General features: G+C 41.0%; 1 protein-coding gene across 6 annotated transcripts in view; it reads left to right on the top strand.

Annotated features, from left to right (window-relative positions):
- Positions 1-11,908: 11,908 nt before the first annotated feature.
- The window catches only part of LOC105091557 (RE1-silencing transcription factor), a 36,933-nt gene continuing 29,863 nt past the window's right edge, over positions 11,909-18,978 (top strand). For 5 of the 6 annotated variants that reach the window (XR_010381131.1, XR_010381132.1, XM_064486395.1 and 2 more), the window contains exons 1-3: positions 11,909-12,056; positions 12,981-13,117; positions 17,572-18,475. Coding sequence is in view for 4 of the 6 variants with exons in the window: in XM_064486395.1 (XP_064342465.1) it covers positions 17,581-18,475 (895 nt within the window). In the remaining 2 variants the exon portion in view is untranslated. The remainder of the gene's footprint in view (positions 12,057-12,980; positions 13,118-17,571; positions 18,476-18,978) is intronic. The other variant, XM_064486394.1, reaches the window with a different exon arrangement.

Raw genomic sequence — 18,978 nt, 5'->3', positions numbered from 1 at the left:
TGGAAGATTGTGATTGGTGTGTGTTAGGGTTCCTCAACAGTGAGGCATTTCCTGCACATGCAGGCTGGCTTAGGTTTAGATTTGTTACCTGGGCCGGGCTGCTGGGTGGTCTCCATTTTATGGGTCCCCATATGCCAATTATCTTTATCAATATTTCTTATGAAGGGGTTGTTGTGAAAACAAAATGAGACTGCGTTGGTCCTACATTCCCTGGTCACTGAACGTTATTTTTTTAACTCTTCCTTGAAATTGAGTTATCAATATTATTACAGCTGTCTGCAAAAACCACCAAGGGTGACCACATAGTTGTCTATTTATGATTTATACTACATGTTAAAAATAAACTTGAAGTTCTGGGTTTGTATTATTTAAGTCAGGGATTATTATTCATTCAATAGATTCCAAATGTAGAAAGCAGAGATAACAGTTTATATTCACTAAAACAATTATATGGAAGGTGGGTAAATGGGGAAGTAATCCTATTGACCTTCAGTTAAAGGAATTAGCTTTAGCTATTAGTTTCACTTCCAAAGTGGCTGATGTGGCAGACCTTCCTGAGGACAGTGATCAAGGAACTCTTCAAACAGCGCCCTCTATTTTGTCTTCTTACCCAGTCTTTCTGCATCACATTGATTCCTTCGTCCCAGAAAACATTCAATTAGTCATCTCCATATTTTCTCTCCTTTTAAAAATCATTTTTTCACCCTAATCTTACATTAATGAGGGAAGATTCAAAGGAGTAAGTCTGACACATTGTAAGTACCAAATAATTGTTGAGTGAATGAAGCAGTTCATAAGCAAATTTGAGCCATATCATTTAAATATAACATTATAAGCAGCATAATATAGAAATGCATATTATAGAAAGTGAAAGTACTCTCCCGTAAGCCCATTCCATAAAATCATCCTGGTTAATATTTTGACCACTAGCTTTACTAAACACACTAGACTGAACCCTTTTATATATCACTATGTCCTGTGGACAGTTATGTTGGGTCAAAAGCTTTCTCTGTGTGTGTGTTTATTTTGGCAGGGCCAACCCATTCTCCAAAAAAGTTGTAACAATTTTCAGTCCCCCAAACATAGCGTTGTAAAATGGTCTATGATTATTTTTTTTTTACTTTAAAAATTCTTATTTTCTAAATTATAAAAGTACACATCCTTTTGAGAAGATTCAGAACAATTTGGGAGCACATAAAGTAGAAAATTAAAGTATTTCCCACCCTCCATCCAATTATTGAAATTATTTTACAACGAACGAGATGACAATATGGTCAAAATAGTAATCTTCCAAAATCAATTTTAGGTTTTTTTCTTCTTGTTTCCCCAGCATATGTAAACAATCTATGTCTCTCCTAAGAAATTCTGGGCGAGACCTGCCGAGGTCTCCTGGGCATCAGGTACTTTTGCTTTTCAAGGCCTTACCTCACATCCTACCAATCATCTTCACAGGCACTCACATATATATATGTGTATTAGATAAATTATAAAAAGAGTAGCAATTTAATATTTTTTCTCTTAAAAATACTTGACTATAGGTAACTAATTTATCAGCTATGATTTCTTAGTAATTGTTCTGCATACTCAGGATTTCTTGGGAAGTGAGAAAATTTAGCCTATAGATTAAAAATATATATATAAAGACATTTAATGTATGAATTAAGTTGACATAATGTGCTTATAGTCTTTTCATTAGACTTTTGTCAATTTATCTTATAATTCCTTTTTCAAAGCTTGGAGCATAAATTTTGTGGGGATGGCTGATCAGGCTTAGAAATGATCATACCAGAACAGAAAGACATGCTTTATACTTCCTACACAAAACTATTTGGTCCGGGAACTCATTCAGAAAAATACTGTTGAGGGGGTATAGCTCAGGGGTAGAGCATTTGACTGCAGAAAAATACTGCTGAGGCAGAGAGGGTATAGCTCAGTGACAGAGTATGTGCTTAGCATGCAAGAGGTCCTGAGTTTAATCCCCAGTACCTCCATTAAATAAGTACATTTTTTGTGAGTGTGTTTTTTGAGGAGAGGGGTAGGTAATTAGATTTATTGATTTATTGATTTTTAATGGAGGTACTGGGGATTGAACCAAAGATCTCGTGTGTGCTAACCACGCACTCTATCACTGATGTATACCTTCCTCCCTTAAATAAGTAAGTAAATAAATAAATCTAATTACCTCCCCCTCCAAAAAAAACCAACAACAACAAAAAAGAAAAATACTGTGGGGGGAAGGTATAGCTCAGTGGTAAAGTGTATGCCCAGCATGCACGAGGTCCTGGGTTCAATCCCCAGTACCTCTATCAAAAGTAATAAACAGATGAATCGAATTACCTCCCACCTAAAAAAGAATTAAAAAAGAAAAAGAAAAATACTGTGGGGCTTAGTCTGGATGAGGAAATTTTTGCAAGATACTACTGCTTGTTTGGTGGCAGACAGTACCAGAGATGGAACAGGAAAGCGACTTGGCTTTTTACAGGCTCCCAATCAGCCCACTGGCTGTGCCTATTTCATAGTAAAGAGAGGGCAAAGAAGCAGAGTTTTCTGTATGAAGATTTCTCTTCAGAAAAGTCAAAGCAATGAAGCAGTGTCACACCTAACACCAGTGGGTCTCACCAGAACAATTTGCTTGCTAGGTAGGGTTGCCAGAAGAGGCAAATAAAAATACTGAATACAGCATACAAATATTGCATGCAACATACTTATCAAGAATTATTTGCTGTTTATCTGAAATTCAAATTTTACTGGGTTGCTGTACAAGTCAACCATATCACTAGGAGACATCTGCAACGTCTGGAGTCACAGTTGGGAGGGACAGGGTGCTTCTAGTATTGAGAACGTAGAAACCAGGATGCTGCTAACATTCTGGAATGCAAGAACAGTGCCCCCACAATGAAGAACTGTCCAGCCAAAAATGTCAGTGCTAAGGTTGAGAAACTCTGACCTAAGCTAACTGGCATAGTGCTGTTACTTAGTTTAAATATGATATTTAAGGCATTTGCTGGATTGACCATGTGTGTTACAGGTTATCAAATAATTATACTCATTATAATAAAAAATTCAAATTTATTACTTGAAAAATTCAAAATTATTACTTGAAAGCAGAAGTCTCCTGTCATCTCACTTACCAAATCATGTAAATAGTCTGAAATATTATTCCAGATATTTTTTCATACCAATATATACCCTTTAAAAAGTTGAAAGCTGGCTCATACTATGTGATCTGTACTGAAACCTGCTTTTTAAAAGTTGCACAATGTGCCTTAGATATCTTATTATATACAGTACTATTTTGTTACTTTTAGAAACTAAATGTCTATGACTATATTCAAAACCAGTTCCTATTGATGGACATTTGGACTGTTTCCAGTTTTTCCCAATTGCAAATATTGCTGCAATTACCATTGACATCTATCTATCTATCTATCTATCTATCTATCTATCTATCTATCTATGGATATATATATATCTTTAAGGATTTTTGCAAATATTTCTGTAGAGTAAATTTGTAGAAGTGGAATTGCTGGGACAAAGGGTATGCACAATGAAGTCTTCAAGAATCTAGGCAAATTACCCTCCCAAGAGGTGATACCAATTTACACTGAAACCTACAATGTATGAGACTGTTTAGAGATTTCTTAAGAGGATTATTAATTTATTTACTGTACAGTTTTCCTCTACTAGAACTGAAAAAAGCAATGGAACACCAGCAAAAAAACATTTTCAAAAGTTCTCGTTGTGGCCTCAGATCTAGTCCCTAATCTCCTGTGCTCTTCTGCATCTGAAGGCACCTGGCCTTTGCCAGCTTTATTTCCTAGGCTTCAGGTAAGCCAGCAGCTGGCTGGGTTGGCTAATGGGAAGTACTGGCATGACACTGGAGTGGTCAGGAAGGAATTCAGGTATTTATTTCTCCCTCTGTCCTGGGAAGCATCTTAGCAAGGACAGTAATGTCCCCTTCACTCTGGCTCCTCCATGGCTCCACGTTCTACTAAACAGGCCATGGTGATTCCAACTTCTGTTGTGTGTCTCTTAACTCTTTGGATGCCCTTTTGGCTTCTAAATAATCCCATCACCTCTGCAAAGAATCCCTTGCCTCAGATTTCCTGTTTTAAATACTTAGAAATGGGTACATTTTCTTGATAGGATCCTGAGACACTCTTTATGTCAATGTTCTAGCATTATTTTCTAAACATATTTTCTTCCACATGCTCACATATTTTTACATTGTCATGGCCATCTTCCTTCCTTCCTTCCTTTTTCTTTCCTTCTTTCTCTCTTTCTTTCTTTCTGTCTTTCTTTCTTTTTCTTTTTTTCTTTCTTTCTTTTCTTTCCTTCCTTCCTTCCTCCTTTTCTTTCCTTCCTCCCTCCCTTCCTTCCTTCCTCCTTTTCTTTCCTTCCTCCCTTCCTTCCTCCCTTTCTTCCTTCTTTCCTTCCTTCCTCCTTTCTTTGTTTCTTTGTTTGTTTGTTTGTTTGTTTGTTTGTTTGTTTCTTTCTTTCTTTCTTTCTTTCTTTCTTTCTTTCACCCAGGACCTTATGCATACTAAGCATGAGCTCCACCACTGAGCTATTCCCTCCCCCAACAATTGTAATTGGATTGTAATGCTCTGGTTTCATTTTTCAGAAAGACTTCATCACTACTTATGTAAGACATCACTGGAGAAAGCCAAGCCCATACTTAAAAGGGTGTCTGTTCTAGAGGGATGCCAAGCACTTCATCTTCAGTCCTGATATGCTCCAACCCCAGCTGGTTGGCCAATCTGCTTTACTTGACTTTCCTGCATCCCTTCTCCTGCCTCTTCATCTTTCAGCAGAGGAGCAGCCTTCCTGCCTCTTGGGATGACACATTAGGGATTAAGGTAACTGATACCTAGACATTCAACTCTTTCCTTGTAAGTTGTACCCATGGGCTGCTTGGTTTCCTGAAATACATACTCTACCTCTTCCTTGAAGCTTTACCTAGCTAGAAGCCTTTTCTCCTCCAAACTCTTAAAGCGCTTACTGTTTGTACTTTTACTAAAGTAGGGTAAATTTTATTTCCCTAATTAGATTGCAAGCTGATGAAATTTAAAACCTATTTTATACTTCTTTACTTGCCCTCCACTCTCTCACCACCTTTATGCCTTAAACAGAGAAGGTGTTTGATAAACACCTGTTGAATAAAACAGTTTTAAGGATAGGAAGTGACTTTTTAAATATAAATTGGTAGAGACTCTATCAGGAGGAAAACCAACATTCTCAGAAATAACATTTTGTGAAGTGATTTTGAACATTCCAAAATAATGCAAATAACCAAAATACTGCCACAAAGAAAATGAAATGAATTTCTATTGTTTATAATTATATTTTTCAGGTTTCAAGTTTATTGAAATATAATTTGTATTTAGTGTAATTTGCCATTTTAAGTGGTTCATGTCTATGAATTTTGAGAAATTTACGCAATTGTGTAGCTATCACAACAGCCAAGATATAGATCTTTCACATCACCCCCAAAATTTCCTTGTGCCCTTTTATAGTCAATCCACTTCCCACAACCACCAGCCCCTGGCAACTAATGGTCTCATTTGTACCTCTTAGCTTGTCTTTCCCAGAATGCTATTTAATTGGAATCTTAAGGTAAGTGGCCTTGTACCTGGCTTGTCTCACTTAGCATAATGCTTTTGAGATCCATCTATGTAGTTACATGTATCAGTAACTAGTTCCTTTTTAATACTTCAGGGGTCAGTCATACATACTCACTGTGGCATAAAAATTATCTTTAGCAGAAGGCATTTGAGTTCCTGAAATCTCATTTTCCTAAAAGGAGAACTATAAAGACTTCAGTTGTCATAAATCCCCTTCCCTGGGATCCACCAGGGATGACTGACTCTTATCATGGGTGATGAAGTCTCCACACATCTAAACAGACATGGTCACAAAACTATCACATCTCCTGTCTGTCCTCCAGAGGCCCAATTACCTTCCCAAAAACTCATTTGTTTTCCCAAGAGTGCCCTTTCTCCTTCCCCTTCTCTTATTGAGAACTGATTTGTTTTCCCATTAGTGTCTTTTTCTCCTTCCTCTTCCCTTTGTTAAAATGATATATAAGCCCCAGATTCTAACTTCTCTTTGAATCACATTTTTCTGTGCACAATCTACATACTTCAACAAAAATATGGTGATTAAATATTATCTTTTGCTAATTTGTTTTTGTCAGTTGAATTCAAAAGATCCCAATCACTAAAGAGAGTACAGGAAAAGTCTTAACTCCCTGACACTTTATTCTATTGTGTGAGTATATTAAAATTTGTTTATCCATTTGCCACATAGACTTTTGGATTATTCCCAATTTTTGGACCCTTTCCTACAGGGTCTTTACATGGCATAAATGTTTGATTCTGTTCAGCTAATTCCTGGAATGGTGTATCTAGATAATGTATTAAGTGTCTCTATAGGAAACTTCAAGGCTGTTTCCAAAATGGCTGTCTCAGTTTGCATTTCCATCAACAATATATGACGTTCCAGTTTGCTCAGCATCCTCATTAGCACTTCATATTGTCCACTGTTTTAGCCAGTCTGGAAGGCTCAGTGATAATTTGAAGACAAATATGGAAAATATACAGTTCATTCATTGATTGATAAAAACAGTGCCTGGTTTTAGCTTTAGTTGGGTTGATACACTTTGTTGCATGTTTAATTTTGTTGACTGTGTCAGGAATAAGATCATGTGGAGAATATAACATGGTTCCTTATCTCCAGGTCCTCACAGTCAGACACGGAAAAGAAAGTATGTACACAAGTACCCTTCCCACGGCACTTTGGGAACACAGACTAGAAAGATTTTGCCTCTTTCCTGGAGGAAGACAAAGGCTACCGGAAGTTATCTTTTGAGTCAAGTCCCCTTTCACCTAAACTGTGATGAGTTTTGTAGGTTAAAATGTCAATCCTGGGTCTTCAGTATTTTAAAAAGTGATGGAATTCAATAACGTCTCACCTAGCCAGAAGGTAATTAATCTTAACATTAAAAAATTCTTAAGAGTAAGTAAAACGTGAATCTGAAGGGACTTCTTACCTCAAATACCCTGTCTGTATAGCCACTGACCGAAGTAGGTCTTCAGGCCCAGGGAAATAAAAGATATTTTCAGAAAGGGATGCTGCTGGGACCAGGCAAGAACAGAGGAAGACTGGAGAATTTGAGAGATGTGGAAAGAGCAGCAGACAGGTTGGAAATCTGAGCCCCTGGGTTCTCTTTCCAGCTGTGCCCTAACTAGTTGTACAAACCTGGACAAGCCAAATGCTTGCAGGCCTGTCTTCTTTCATCTATAAAGCAAGACCTTGGACCCCTGAGATCTTCTTCAGTTGTGACATTTTGTGGTCTGCACACCATAGGGAGGGAAATTCTAGGAAGGAGGACAACAGGGAAGGCCAGAGCAGAGAGATGGAATACAAGGGAGGGGCAGGGCAATGCAGATGATGGGCTGTGCAGGGAGAGGGGGTGTGGCTTGTATGTAAACAGGGGCAAATGGACAGACCCCTAAGGCCCAGACAGACTGTTAAATTCCACCAAGGAAAATCCAAGGAGAGATTGGTGTGTGGAACTAGGAGTGTGTTAGGAATATAATATGCAGAAGAGCAGGAAGTGAGATTTTCAACAGGAAGGCAGCGCACAGAGACCAGTGATCTATGAGTATTTATTTATCCATTCAGTGAATACTTATTGAAAAGGAGATATTTTAGGGGCCATTCAAAGAGGCAGACCAGCACTGATCATGAGAAAAGTCTGATGGGGACTGAACTGGGATACCGATGAGGGTATGGAGGACCCCACTCTGAGAGACTCTGATACCAAGCTAGGATCCTATGAATTAACACACATATGTTGAGCAACTACCATGTTATAGACACTGGAGATAAAGATCAAATTCTCTGCCCTTCCAGAGCTTGGTTCTAGTAAGAAAGGTAAACAATAAAAGGGTAAATAAATAAAATGCACGGCATGTTTGTTAGGGATAAATGGTAGCAAGAAAAACAAAGCAGGGAAGGACAACAGAATTGGATGCAAAGGGGAGGGGCTGAAATTCAAAAGAGTGTGGCCTCTGAGAAGGTGACCTCTGAACTGAGGAGAGGAGGAGATGAGCAGCGTGAACAGAGAGGTACAGGATAGTCTTTCAGAAAAGGAATAGAAAGCAGAACAAGGGACCTGAGCTGGGAGAGTAGCCAGGGTTCAAGGAGGCCAGTGAGGTGAAGGGAAAAGGAACAAGGGGAAAGTGGTTCAGAATGTGGTCTGGGCTCTGCGAGAAGGCAGGAGGAAGCCCAGCTCATTCTGGGGCTCCCTGGCTCGCCTCCCTCCCTTCTCTCAGCATTTAGGGAGCACCTCTGTGGCTTAAGCTGCAGACACTGTGTTCCATTTCCTGAACCAGAGCAAAAGCTCAGGGCCCAACTGGCAGCAGGGTAGACAAAGGTGCCATCAACAGAACTGGACCAGGGTCTTAAATCCCTGTCTTCAGACATCATCAGTCTTGAAGCCAGTGGGGCTCAAGGCCTACTGGTGGGTCTCCCCACAGAGGGCAAAAGAAGCTACAGAGGGGGAAAGGGTATAGCTCAAGTGGTAGAGCACATGCTTAGCATGCATGAGGTCCTGGGTTCAATCCCCAGTACCTTCTCTAAAAATAAATAAACCTAATTACCTCCCCACAAAAATAAAAAAAAAATTAAGTAATAAATAAATAATATTAAAAAAAAGAAGCTACAGAGAAGATCCTGGGGTTCCCAGATATATTGAACTAAAAGATATACAACTTGTAGGCAATACCTGTGCAAGATTCAAGCTTTAACAGAATAAAATGCACTCTAGATTTCTAAGCTGCTGAGAATTTGAAGTATCACTGGTCTAACCTCTTCATTTTTCAGACAAAACTCAAGTGATTTCTCAAAGCAACAGAGGGAAGGAGAAACAGTTTTCTAGCCTACCTGGCCACTGCGCTTTCTAGTCTATCACCACTTCTTTCTTTACCTTCACCAAAAGTTTCAGAATAAGGTCGTAGATAGCAGAAAGCACTATTTTAAATTATGTTGTAAGTTCACTGTTAACTAAATGAGACATAGAAACTGTCCTGACTCAGAGAACAAGAATTTTAGAGTCAGAGTTCAATTGTACAGGATTGGTTATATCAGGAAGAGATCCCTGGAGGTGCAAGCAGTAACAGGTACTACTGGAAATGTAACGTAAGGAACATGGGAGAAATGCCTGAAACATAAGTCCCTGACAGACCAAAGTCATCTCACTCCAGTGACAGTTAAGAGTGAACCTGAAACCCAATAGCGTCAGGATTGAGATACTGTACCCTAATTTTTAATCAACACAAACGTTGAGTAAGATATAACATTTCAAGCAGATTATTGAACTTCAGTGTGACATTGATGTGGGTTAAGTAAAACTAAGCTCTTTTCTAGAGAGAAAAATGAAACATGATTAGGAATAAAAAGCACATAGAAGCTTAAAAAACAGTATTTAACCAAACTTGTGAAATAAATCTCTAGAGAAAAATATTACTAAGAACATATGATAATTAAAAATTTTTAAATGATTAATTAAATTTGTTGGAAATAATCCATATTCTCAAAATAAGAAAACAAACACTCATTCACATTTTAACACCTTTATCTTGCAGAAGATCTTAAATTTTGGATGCAGAAAAGTATGGCCTCTTGATAAACAATTAAGAATTCAAGTTCACAGCAACAGCTTCCCTCAAGGACAATTTCTACTGATTTGTAACTTGGCCTTGAATTTGACCTGTGGCCTTCATGTCATGATAATTTGGGTCACTCTGAATATGCCATCTCTTGAACAAGGGCCTCTGCTAATTTTAAATGAATGCAGCTGCCGATTTTCCATTCTTTTATTTGCATCACAATATGTGGGAATAAATTTGCAATTAATAAAACATTTCCAGTAAGCAGTCAGACTGAGGAGTTGAAGGACATTTATCTAGTAAGTTTAAAAAGAGACATTTCATTTTTGCCTTTTTGTACAAGAAAAAAGGAAAGAACGTCTATATCTTCGAGATTGTCTTTGAGACCAGAATTGTTCTCTGGGCTACAGCATCTAAAAAGCCATGCAACCTCAAATTAGGTTTTAGTTTAAAAAAATGAAATAATAAGTTTGAAAAAAAATGTAGAAAAGTTTGCACCAGGTCTACAAAAGTTTTTTCTCCCTTTTTTCCTTCCTTCTCTCTTTCTTTCCTTCCCTCCTCCATTCTTCTCTTTCATTTTTTTCCCCTCTCTTCTATGTTCTTTTTCTTTCCTTTTTCCTTCCTTTCTGCATTTCTTTCGTTTCCTCTTTATCTTGATGAAAAGTTTGATTCATAGGGAGGGCTTGCATTTAGTATTAAATATTAATACCTTTGGTAGTTAAACATATTAGGGCTTTCATTCCATCTTGAATTTGACACTGGAAAATTAATAATATATTGTCTAGATTTAGGAAAACAGGTTTACTGAAGAAGAGACCAAGAAAGTAAGGCGTCTGGAAGCTTTCTCATAAGCTAGACAAGTGAAGGAAGTTGAAAGAGAAGGAAATGAAGGGGCTGGAGGATGAATTAGGGAAGTCTCAATAGATGAGTTTTGAGGCTTGCTGTTTTCACCTTGTATAATGTTCCGTTCTCAGTTTTCCACCTGTTGAAATTCTCCTAATTCCCCAAGGCTAGATTGGATAATCACCTACTGTGAGAATTTTCTAGATCCACTTAGTTAGAAACTATCTCCCTACTCTGAATTCTCCTGGCACTTGCTGCTGCCTTTATTATAATACTAGTGATAGTCCAGCTTCTCCAGATCTGGTTAGTCAGGGCCTTGAATGGCATACAAAGAGGTTTAAAGGGAGCCATTCATTTTCTGAGGACAGCTGTGATTTAAGGTTATCAAAGGCAGACTAATAAGACGTTTCTGGTGTAAACAGAAGGGAAGGAGTGCATGAGACTACTTTCTCTCAACATACTATGTGCCAGGTAACATGCATGGTCACCCTACTTTATAAATATATGGAGGCAGGGTACTCTCGGAGACTTGCTCACGAAGCAGCCTCTACTTCCTCACCACTCTCTTTATCTTCTGTAATCTGAGGGTAAATGCTACACTGAAATCGTGCTTTGAAGGCTAAGCATTGACCTGCTACCTGCCACGTCTAGGTACTTGTCCCTTCTTTCCTCATTCTTTCAACTTTAGTCCCAGATCTTCCCGAAACATTTTCTGACAACTCAGGAACTGCTTGCCTTTTTCTAGCTTACTGTTTAAAATTTGGAAGGTATACCTATTTTTAAATCGTAGACCTTTAAAACGAAGCCTAATTAGTTAAGGGTGGCTATAGTGGAGACTTGAAGAGATTCTGAAGGGTATTTTCGAGTGCTTTAGACTTGAAAAGGGCGGATAACAATGCTTCTAAAGAGGACGTCAAAGCCTGTACATTTTTCTTTTAACAGGTCTATTCTCATGCATTCAGCCAGGGCTGGAGGATAACTTTTTTTGTTGTTTGTTTACGAAGGAAATGAAGAAAGGGAGCGGGGCTCGCCTCTTTTTTGACCTAAGAGCTAAGGTGAGGGGGCCGGGCGAATTACGCGCAGCCCCGCCTAAGCGCGCCCCGAGCCCAGCCGGGGCCCAAAGCAACCCCCTTCTCTCAGGGGCGGGGCGGGGCGGGCCAGGCGCGCGCGCCGGCGAGGGGGCGGGTCCCGCGGGCGGCGGCGGCGGCGGCGGCGGCGGCGCGGGCCGGGTGCGCGGCGTAGCCTCCTGTGTTGGAATGTGTGGCTCCCGCGAGCTCGCGGCGCAGCGACCCAGCAAGCGCCGTCGAGGCCCCTGACCCCAGACCCCGGCGGTGGCGGAGGCGGCGACGGCCAGGCGAGAACCGGTGGCCTCAATACTCTGTGCAGCCCCACTCCTGCGTCTTCGCGGGCCTCGACGGCCCCAGCGTCCAACTTTTCCACCCTCCCTCTCCCCTCCCCCGAAACTCCAGCAACAAAGAAAAGTAGTCGGTGTAGGAGCTGCGACGCCGGGTCGTCACCCCTCCTCGTCAGGGAAGGCCGGTAAGCGCGACGCGGTCTGAGGACGGTGGCGGGGAGGGGAGAGGACGGGAGGGCCGTCCGGGCGGCGGCGGGAGGGGGAGGGGGAGGGCGCGGAAGGACGCGGAGCGAGGCGCTGTCCAGGGCTGATTTGCAGATACTATGGCTCCGGCGGCGGCGGCCCGGGCAGGCGGGGGCGAGCAACCGCGCGGGATCGGGTTACACAGCCGCGGCCCGGGGGCTGGGCCGGGGGCGTCCGTGGAGAGCGGCTCGGCGCCAGGACCCCCTCCCCAGCTGAGGCCTGGCCGCCGCCTCCGCGCGGGCCCGGGCGTCCCTCGGAGTTGGGTCCTGTGGCGAGGAGCGGAGCAGCTTGGGGCCCTAGTCCTGAAACTTCCTCTCGTCGTCCTCCGGCTCCGGGTCCCGCCGCAGCCCCTCGCCTGCCGGCGGCCCTCCCGTCCCCCTCCCTCCGGCCTCTCCCTTTCGCCGGAAGGCGCCGTTGAGTGCGGCCGGGCGGGTTGAGTCAGCCCGGGGCCCGGGCGGTTCCGCCAATGGGGCTGGACAGCGGTTTCTGCGCTCCGGCCGCCCGGCCGGCCGGGTCCTCGGCGCCGGGCCACCTCGCGGGCTGGGACGGCGGGGCCCGGGCGCGCGTCCCGCGGGGCGCCGTTGGGGAGTGAGCCCGCAAACTTCCGGGGCGCGGGGGGCGGCCGGCGCGCTTGGGGCCCCCTCCGGCTCTCGGGGCCCGGCGCCCTGGGAGGGCGCCCGCGGAGGCTCCCCGGCCCTCTGCTGAGGGCGAGCCCAGCGCCGGTGAGGAGCCGGGACGGCGCGACGCGGTAACTTTTCTCCCTCTTCCTGGACTCGGGCTCTTGGGCCGGGAGGGGGCAGCCTGAACTGGGGAAGACTGGGTCCGGCCCAGCGGCGCCCCGAGTTTGCCTATCTTGCCTTCTTTAGTGTTGGGGAGCCCAGGAAAAGCTTCAGGACGAGAGTTGGGGAACTCGGCGAGTTGGGGTGTCGGTGTGTGGCAGTGAGTGGGCCGAGCCGAGAGGAAGCGAGAGCGCCCGAGTTTGCAGAGAGCTGCTTTGTGTTTGGTACGTATTTTGAGAAAATGGCCGAATGCCTATTTCAGTCCGGAATGCCGCCGCCGAGGCAGGCGCTGGTGGCAGCAGCACGCAGGAATTCGTGCAGCACGTTGGGTTTCCGGGCTGTGCTTGGACGGTCTTCCTGACCAACGTGCAAATTCCTTTAGAGTTGGTAGTTAGGGTTTGGGGAGTATGAAAAAAGTCGATGTTTGGGTAAGTTACCGAGTAGCCTGGCTGTTAAGCACTTGAACAGCTTTTGCTTTGTGTGATGGCATTTGATTCCAACTTTCGTTGGTACATGAAACTCAACCGGTTTGGGTTTGTACAGTCGGTGAAACGGATTACTTTTTTGGGTTTAACGTAATTTTTTTAGTCCTTATCAATTATTTTGCTTTTTCCAATTTGCAAGAGAAGACCTAATTTGAGAATAACACCTTTTAGATTGGAAAGTAACATGGTTAAGGCAGTCTATTAAAAAGTCCAACATGTTTTCAGGGTGATCTTGTAATGGCTCCACTAGGCAGTTGGGCCAAGTCAAGCACAATGCAAGAAAGTTGCTGATTGTGAAGATGAGTTGACCAGTTACTTTATTATAGGGTTTGAAAGTTTCTTTACTTTCATGTGTGAGGTTTTGAATACAAACTTAACCTTTTCAAAGGAAAAAAGTCCATAATTTTTGTTTATTTTAAAGAGATTGTCGTTAAAAAAACAAACTGTTAAGTTTTCAAAGCACAGTGGATCCTTGAACAAGAGGAATTTGATCTGCATGGGTCTATTTGTAGATTTTTTTTTTTCAATAAATATATTGGAAAATTTCTTGGAGATATGCAACATTTTGAAAAAATTTACAGACAATACACATAGCCTAGAAATATCAAAAAGAAAAAGGTGCATCATGAGTGCATAAAGTATATGTAGGTACTGGAATATTTGTATCATTTACTACCATTAAATACATACAAATCTAATAAAAAGTTAAAATTGATCAAAACTTACCCAAACACACTACTCATGGCATCATTTCTAATCTAGAGAAATGTAAACAAATGTAAAGATGCAATATTAACTCATAACGCCATAAAATTAACTATAGTTCGTACTGTACTATTGTAATAATTTTGCGGCCACTTCCTGTTAATAATTCAGTGAGCTGAAGGGTTGTAAGTAACTACTTAAAACATGGGGTGATGCTAATCATTTCCTTGTGAGCAGACTCTCCAGTAAATTGTGAACCTGTTCAGTGCAATACTGAAAACCTTGGATAACACCAAGGACTCACAGTGACACTAGTAATGCTGGAAGTGCTCCCAAAGAAAGAGTAGTTACGACTAAGAAAAAGTTGAATTGCTTGATAATGTACGCAGAGGTTGATGTCTGCACTTGAAGTTGCCCACTACTTCAGGATAAAAGATTCCACCCTAAGGACCAATGTTTAAAAAAAAAAAGAAAATTCGTGAAGTCATCACTGCAGCTATGCCAGCAGGCCTGAAAACGTTGCACATTTTGGGAAATTACTTTTTATCTTGTATTAAAATGTAGCTTTTATGTGGGTGCAGGATTGCTGTAAGAAAGGCATATGTATGGACTGTAAAATGATTTGAGAAAAACCATGAAGAATATCATTGAGAAATAATATCAGCCTCAACAGGTTTTTCATGCAGACAGAAGTGCCCTATTCTGGGAAAAAAGTGCCACAAAGGTTATTTATTAATAAGAGAAGCAAGCACGAGGATTTAAGGCAGGAAAGGATAGGCTGACTCAATGTTTTGTGCAACTATAGTGGGGTTTATGATCAGGACTGCACTTATCTGTAAAGCTGCTAGCCCCCAAGCCTTGAAGAGAAAAGATAAACACCAGCTGCCAGTCTTTTGGTTGTGCTACAGTAAGAAGGCTTGAACAACGAGAACCCTTTTTTCTGGATTGGTTGCATCAATGCTTAGTCTCTGAAGTCAAGAAATAAATTGCCAGTAAGGGACTGCCTTTTAAAGTATTTTGATTTGGGCAGTACCCCTGGCCATACAGAACCCTATGAGTTTGACACTGAAGCTGTCAGAATGGTCTGCTTGCCCCCAAACACACTGTCTTTAATTCAGCCTGTAGATCTCAGGGGATGTTAAGCATTTTAAAGAGGCTCATTACACATAGTATTCTGTGGAAAGATTGTCAGTGCTATGGAATGGAACCCAGATAGAACATCATGAAATTCTGGAAGGATTGCACCATTGAGGATGCCATTGTTATAGAAAAAGCTGTGAACGTCATTAAGCCTGAAAAAATAAATTCCTGCCATAGAAAACCTTCCAGATACTGTGTATGACTTCACATGATTTATGACAGAGCCAATCAAAGAAATGGGAAAAAGATTCTAGATACGGCAAAAAAAAAAAAAAAAAAAAAGTGAAGTGTTTCAACATAGGGATAGGGATCCAGAGAAAATTCAGCAGCTAATAAATACGTCAGAGGAATTAAGATGCCTTGATGGAGATGAGTACTTTTCCAACCAGTGCCAGACTTTGAAGAATAAGATGTAGAAGAAGCAGTACCAGAAAACAAATTGATATTCTGGCAGAAGGGTTCCGATTATTCAAGATTGTTTTTGACCTATAACGTGGACTCTTCTATGATATGGGCACTGAAACTAAAGCAAATGGTAGAAGAAGAATTAGTACCATGTAGAAACGCTTTGGGAGAAATGCTAAGGCAAAAAAGTTAGGCAGAAATTAGGATGTATTTTTGTCAAGTCATACAAGTATGCCTGCTTCTCCTGCCTTCCCATCCACCTCTTCCACCCCTGAGACTGCAAGACCAGCCTCTTCCTCCTCCTCAGCCTCCATGTGAATGAAGACCACTAGGATACAGACCTTTATGATGACCCACTTCTACGTAATGAGTAGCAAATAATCATCATGCTGTACAGTTAATACACTTGCTTGGTGTGTGTGTGTGTGTTGTGAAAATCTAGTAACTATGGCTAGAGCCCTGAAATGTTTTTGTCATCATCTTTATCTCCTGAGTGTTCATTGTGTAGAACAAGGTTTGCAAGACTTGTATTGAAGTGGATAGCCTATCCTTACATAGGTATAAAATGATTGGTATTTAATATAAAGTTGACAGTTTGTTTTCCTACTGTTTTATAACTTTGTTTTCAAATAATTACATTACTGTACAGTATGCTTTTTTCTTAATTGGTCATCTGTTTATCAGTCTGCCATCATAGGTAAGTTTTTTTTTTTTAGTGTAACGGTGTTTACAACACTGTATTATGAATATGGCTGTAATACTGTATGCCATAAAAATGTTAAAAATGATTCATTCATTTGCATGTATGCTAGGCTACCAGGAAGCAATCATATTGCTGCTCACATCAGTGCATAAATTGTTATACCTCTAAATAAATATGAATTTCTTTTTCACATTGTCTTTTTTTTTGGTATCTAGTATTTGTACTTTTTTTTGACATCTACAGTATTTTGTATCATAGAAGACAATATGGATGTAGATACTGATGATTCATCTTGTACACAAACTTATGGTATCATTAAATACAGTACTGTAAATGTGTTTTCTCTTATGATTTTCTTAAGCTTACTTTGTTGTAAGAATACATATAACATGCAAAATATGTGTTAATCCGCTGTGTTATTGGTAAGGCTTCTGGTCAGCAGTAGGCTATTGGTAGTTAAGTTTTTGTGGAGTCAAAAGTTATCCTCAAAGTGGGAAGGATATAGCTCAAGTGGTAGAGTGCATGCTTAGCAGTCACAGGGTCATGAGTTCAATCCCCAGTACCTCCTCTAAAAATAAATAAATAAACCTAATTACCACCCCCAACCAAAAAATAAAAATAAAAACCGAAAAAAGTTATTCTCAGATTTTGGACTAAACCAGGAAGTCAGTGCCCTAAACCCTTTGTTGTTCAAGGATCAGCTCTAGTTTATTCTTTTGTGGTTAATTGAGTTCATATGAGGTTTAAACTATTGACCAATTATTACAGGGTTCTACTTTCCAGACTGTACTTAATAAAATGCAGAGTTGACTTGGATTTTTCACCTTTCTGATTCAGACCAGTAAACTGTTGAAGCAGGAGTTGGGAGGATAGCATGTATGGAATTTAAAATATAATTTAAATTAACACTAAAAATGAAGGTGACATTTTTCTACCAGAAAAATTAGAAGTGCTTGAGGGAAGGCACACCTGTAGTAGACCTGGAAGAGTTATGTCAGACAATTGAAAGAATTTTTCTTAGGGGTTGTAGAATTTTTTTCAGTGACTACAGTAAAGAGAATTTGGAATTAAAATATATTTTAAAGGCTTATTTTCAGTAATGAAGCTGATTGAGTTTAAAGAGTATATCTGAAAATGTATTTAAGTTACAAAGAATTACAGTGATGTTTTGGTTTTAGACCAGTAAAAGTTGTAATTTAAAGTGGTGCTTTTGTGTTTTTTTGTTTTGTTTTGAATACAGAACACAGTTATGGCCACCCAGGTAATGGGACAGTCTTCCGGAGGAGGAGGGCTGTTCCCCGGCAGTGGTAGCATTGGCATGGCCTTGTCTAATGACATGTACGACTTGCCTGATCTCTCCAGAGCAGAACTGGCTGCACCTCAGCTCATCATGTTGGCAAATGTGGCCCTAACTGGAGAAGTAAATGGCAGCTGCTGTGATTACCTGGTTGGCGAAGAAAGACAGATGGCAGAATTGATGCCTGTTGGGGATAACAATTTTTCAGATAGTGATGGAGAAGGACTTGAGGAGTCTCCTGAAGCGAAAGGTGAACACAGTGGACTGGAAAACATGGAACTGGAGAGTTTGGAACTCAGTGTTGTGGAACCACAGCCTGTGTTTGAGGTATCAGCTGCCCCAGAAACGTACAGCTCAAATGAAGATCTTCCTTCAGAAACACCTGTAGCAGAGGACAAATGCAAGAACTTGAAGACCAAACCCTTTCGCTGTAAACCATGCCAATATGAAGCAGAATCTGAAGAACAGTTTGTGCATCACATCCGAGTTCATAGTGCCAAGAAATTTTTTGTGGAAGAAAGTGCAGAGAAGCAAGCAAAAGCCAGGGAATCCGGCTCTTCCACTGCAGAAGAGGGAGATTTCTCCAAGGGCCCCATCCGCTGTGACCGCTGCGGCTACAATACCAATCGATATGATCACTATACCGCTCACCTGAAACACCACACCAGAGCCGGGGATAATGAGCGAGTCTACAAGTGCATCATTTGCACGTACACCACAGTAAGCGAGTATCACTGGAGGAAACACTTGAGAAACCATTTTCCAAGGAAAGTATACACATGTGGAAAATGCAACTATTTTTCAGACAGAAAAAACAACTATGTTCAGCATGTTCGAACTCATACGGGTAAGCGGACCTTTCTCCTTTATAAGTGTTCTCTATCCAAAAAATGGAACAGTCTCAAAAATGTGAGAAATTTCAAACACCTCAGAAGTAAACAGAATGCCCTACTGCACCCACAGGTACCCATCACCTATACTTAAGTTATCTGTATTTTGTCACATTTGGCAATTCATTTTTTAAACATAATAGCTTTATTAAGATGTACTCCACTACCTCAGAATTCATCCATTTAAAATTGGAACGCATTGGTTTTAGTATAGTCACAGAATTATACAGCCAACACCCCAATCAGTTTTAGGACATTCTCACCCCAAGAAGGAACCCCTATCAGTGGTCATTCCCTTTTCTTCCCATCAGCCCTTTATTATTTCCTTTTAAATTGACTTTCAAATCTTTACAATTCAGGAGTCTCCTTATTTAAAAGAAACATTTGTAGCTATTTATAGTTAATTTTCTTATTTACATTACTTTTTCCTGTTATGAATTGGTACTTTTGAGGACTGATT

This window comes from Camelus dromedarius, chromosome 1, assembly GCF_036321535.1.
Source record: "Camelus dromedarius isolate mCamDro1 chromosome 1, mCamDro1.pat, whole genome shotgun sequence".
In the NCBI taxonomy this organism is placed as follows: domain Eukaryota; kingdom Metazoa; phylum Chordata; class Mammalia; order Artiodactyla; family Camelidae; genus Camelus; species Camelus dromedarius.
This window is presented reverse-complemented; position numbering and strand designations above follow the sequence as displayed.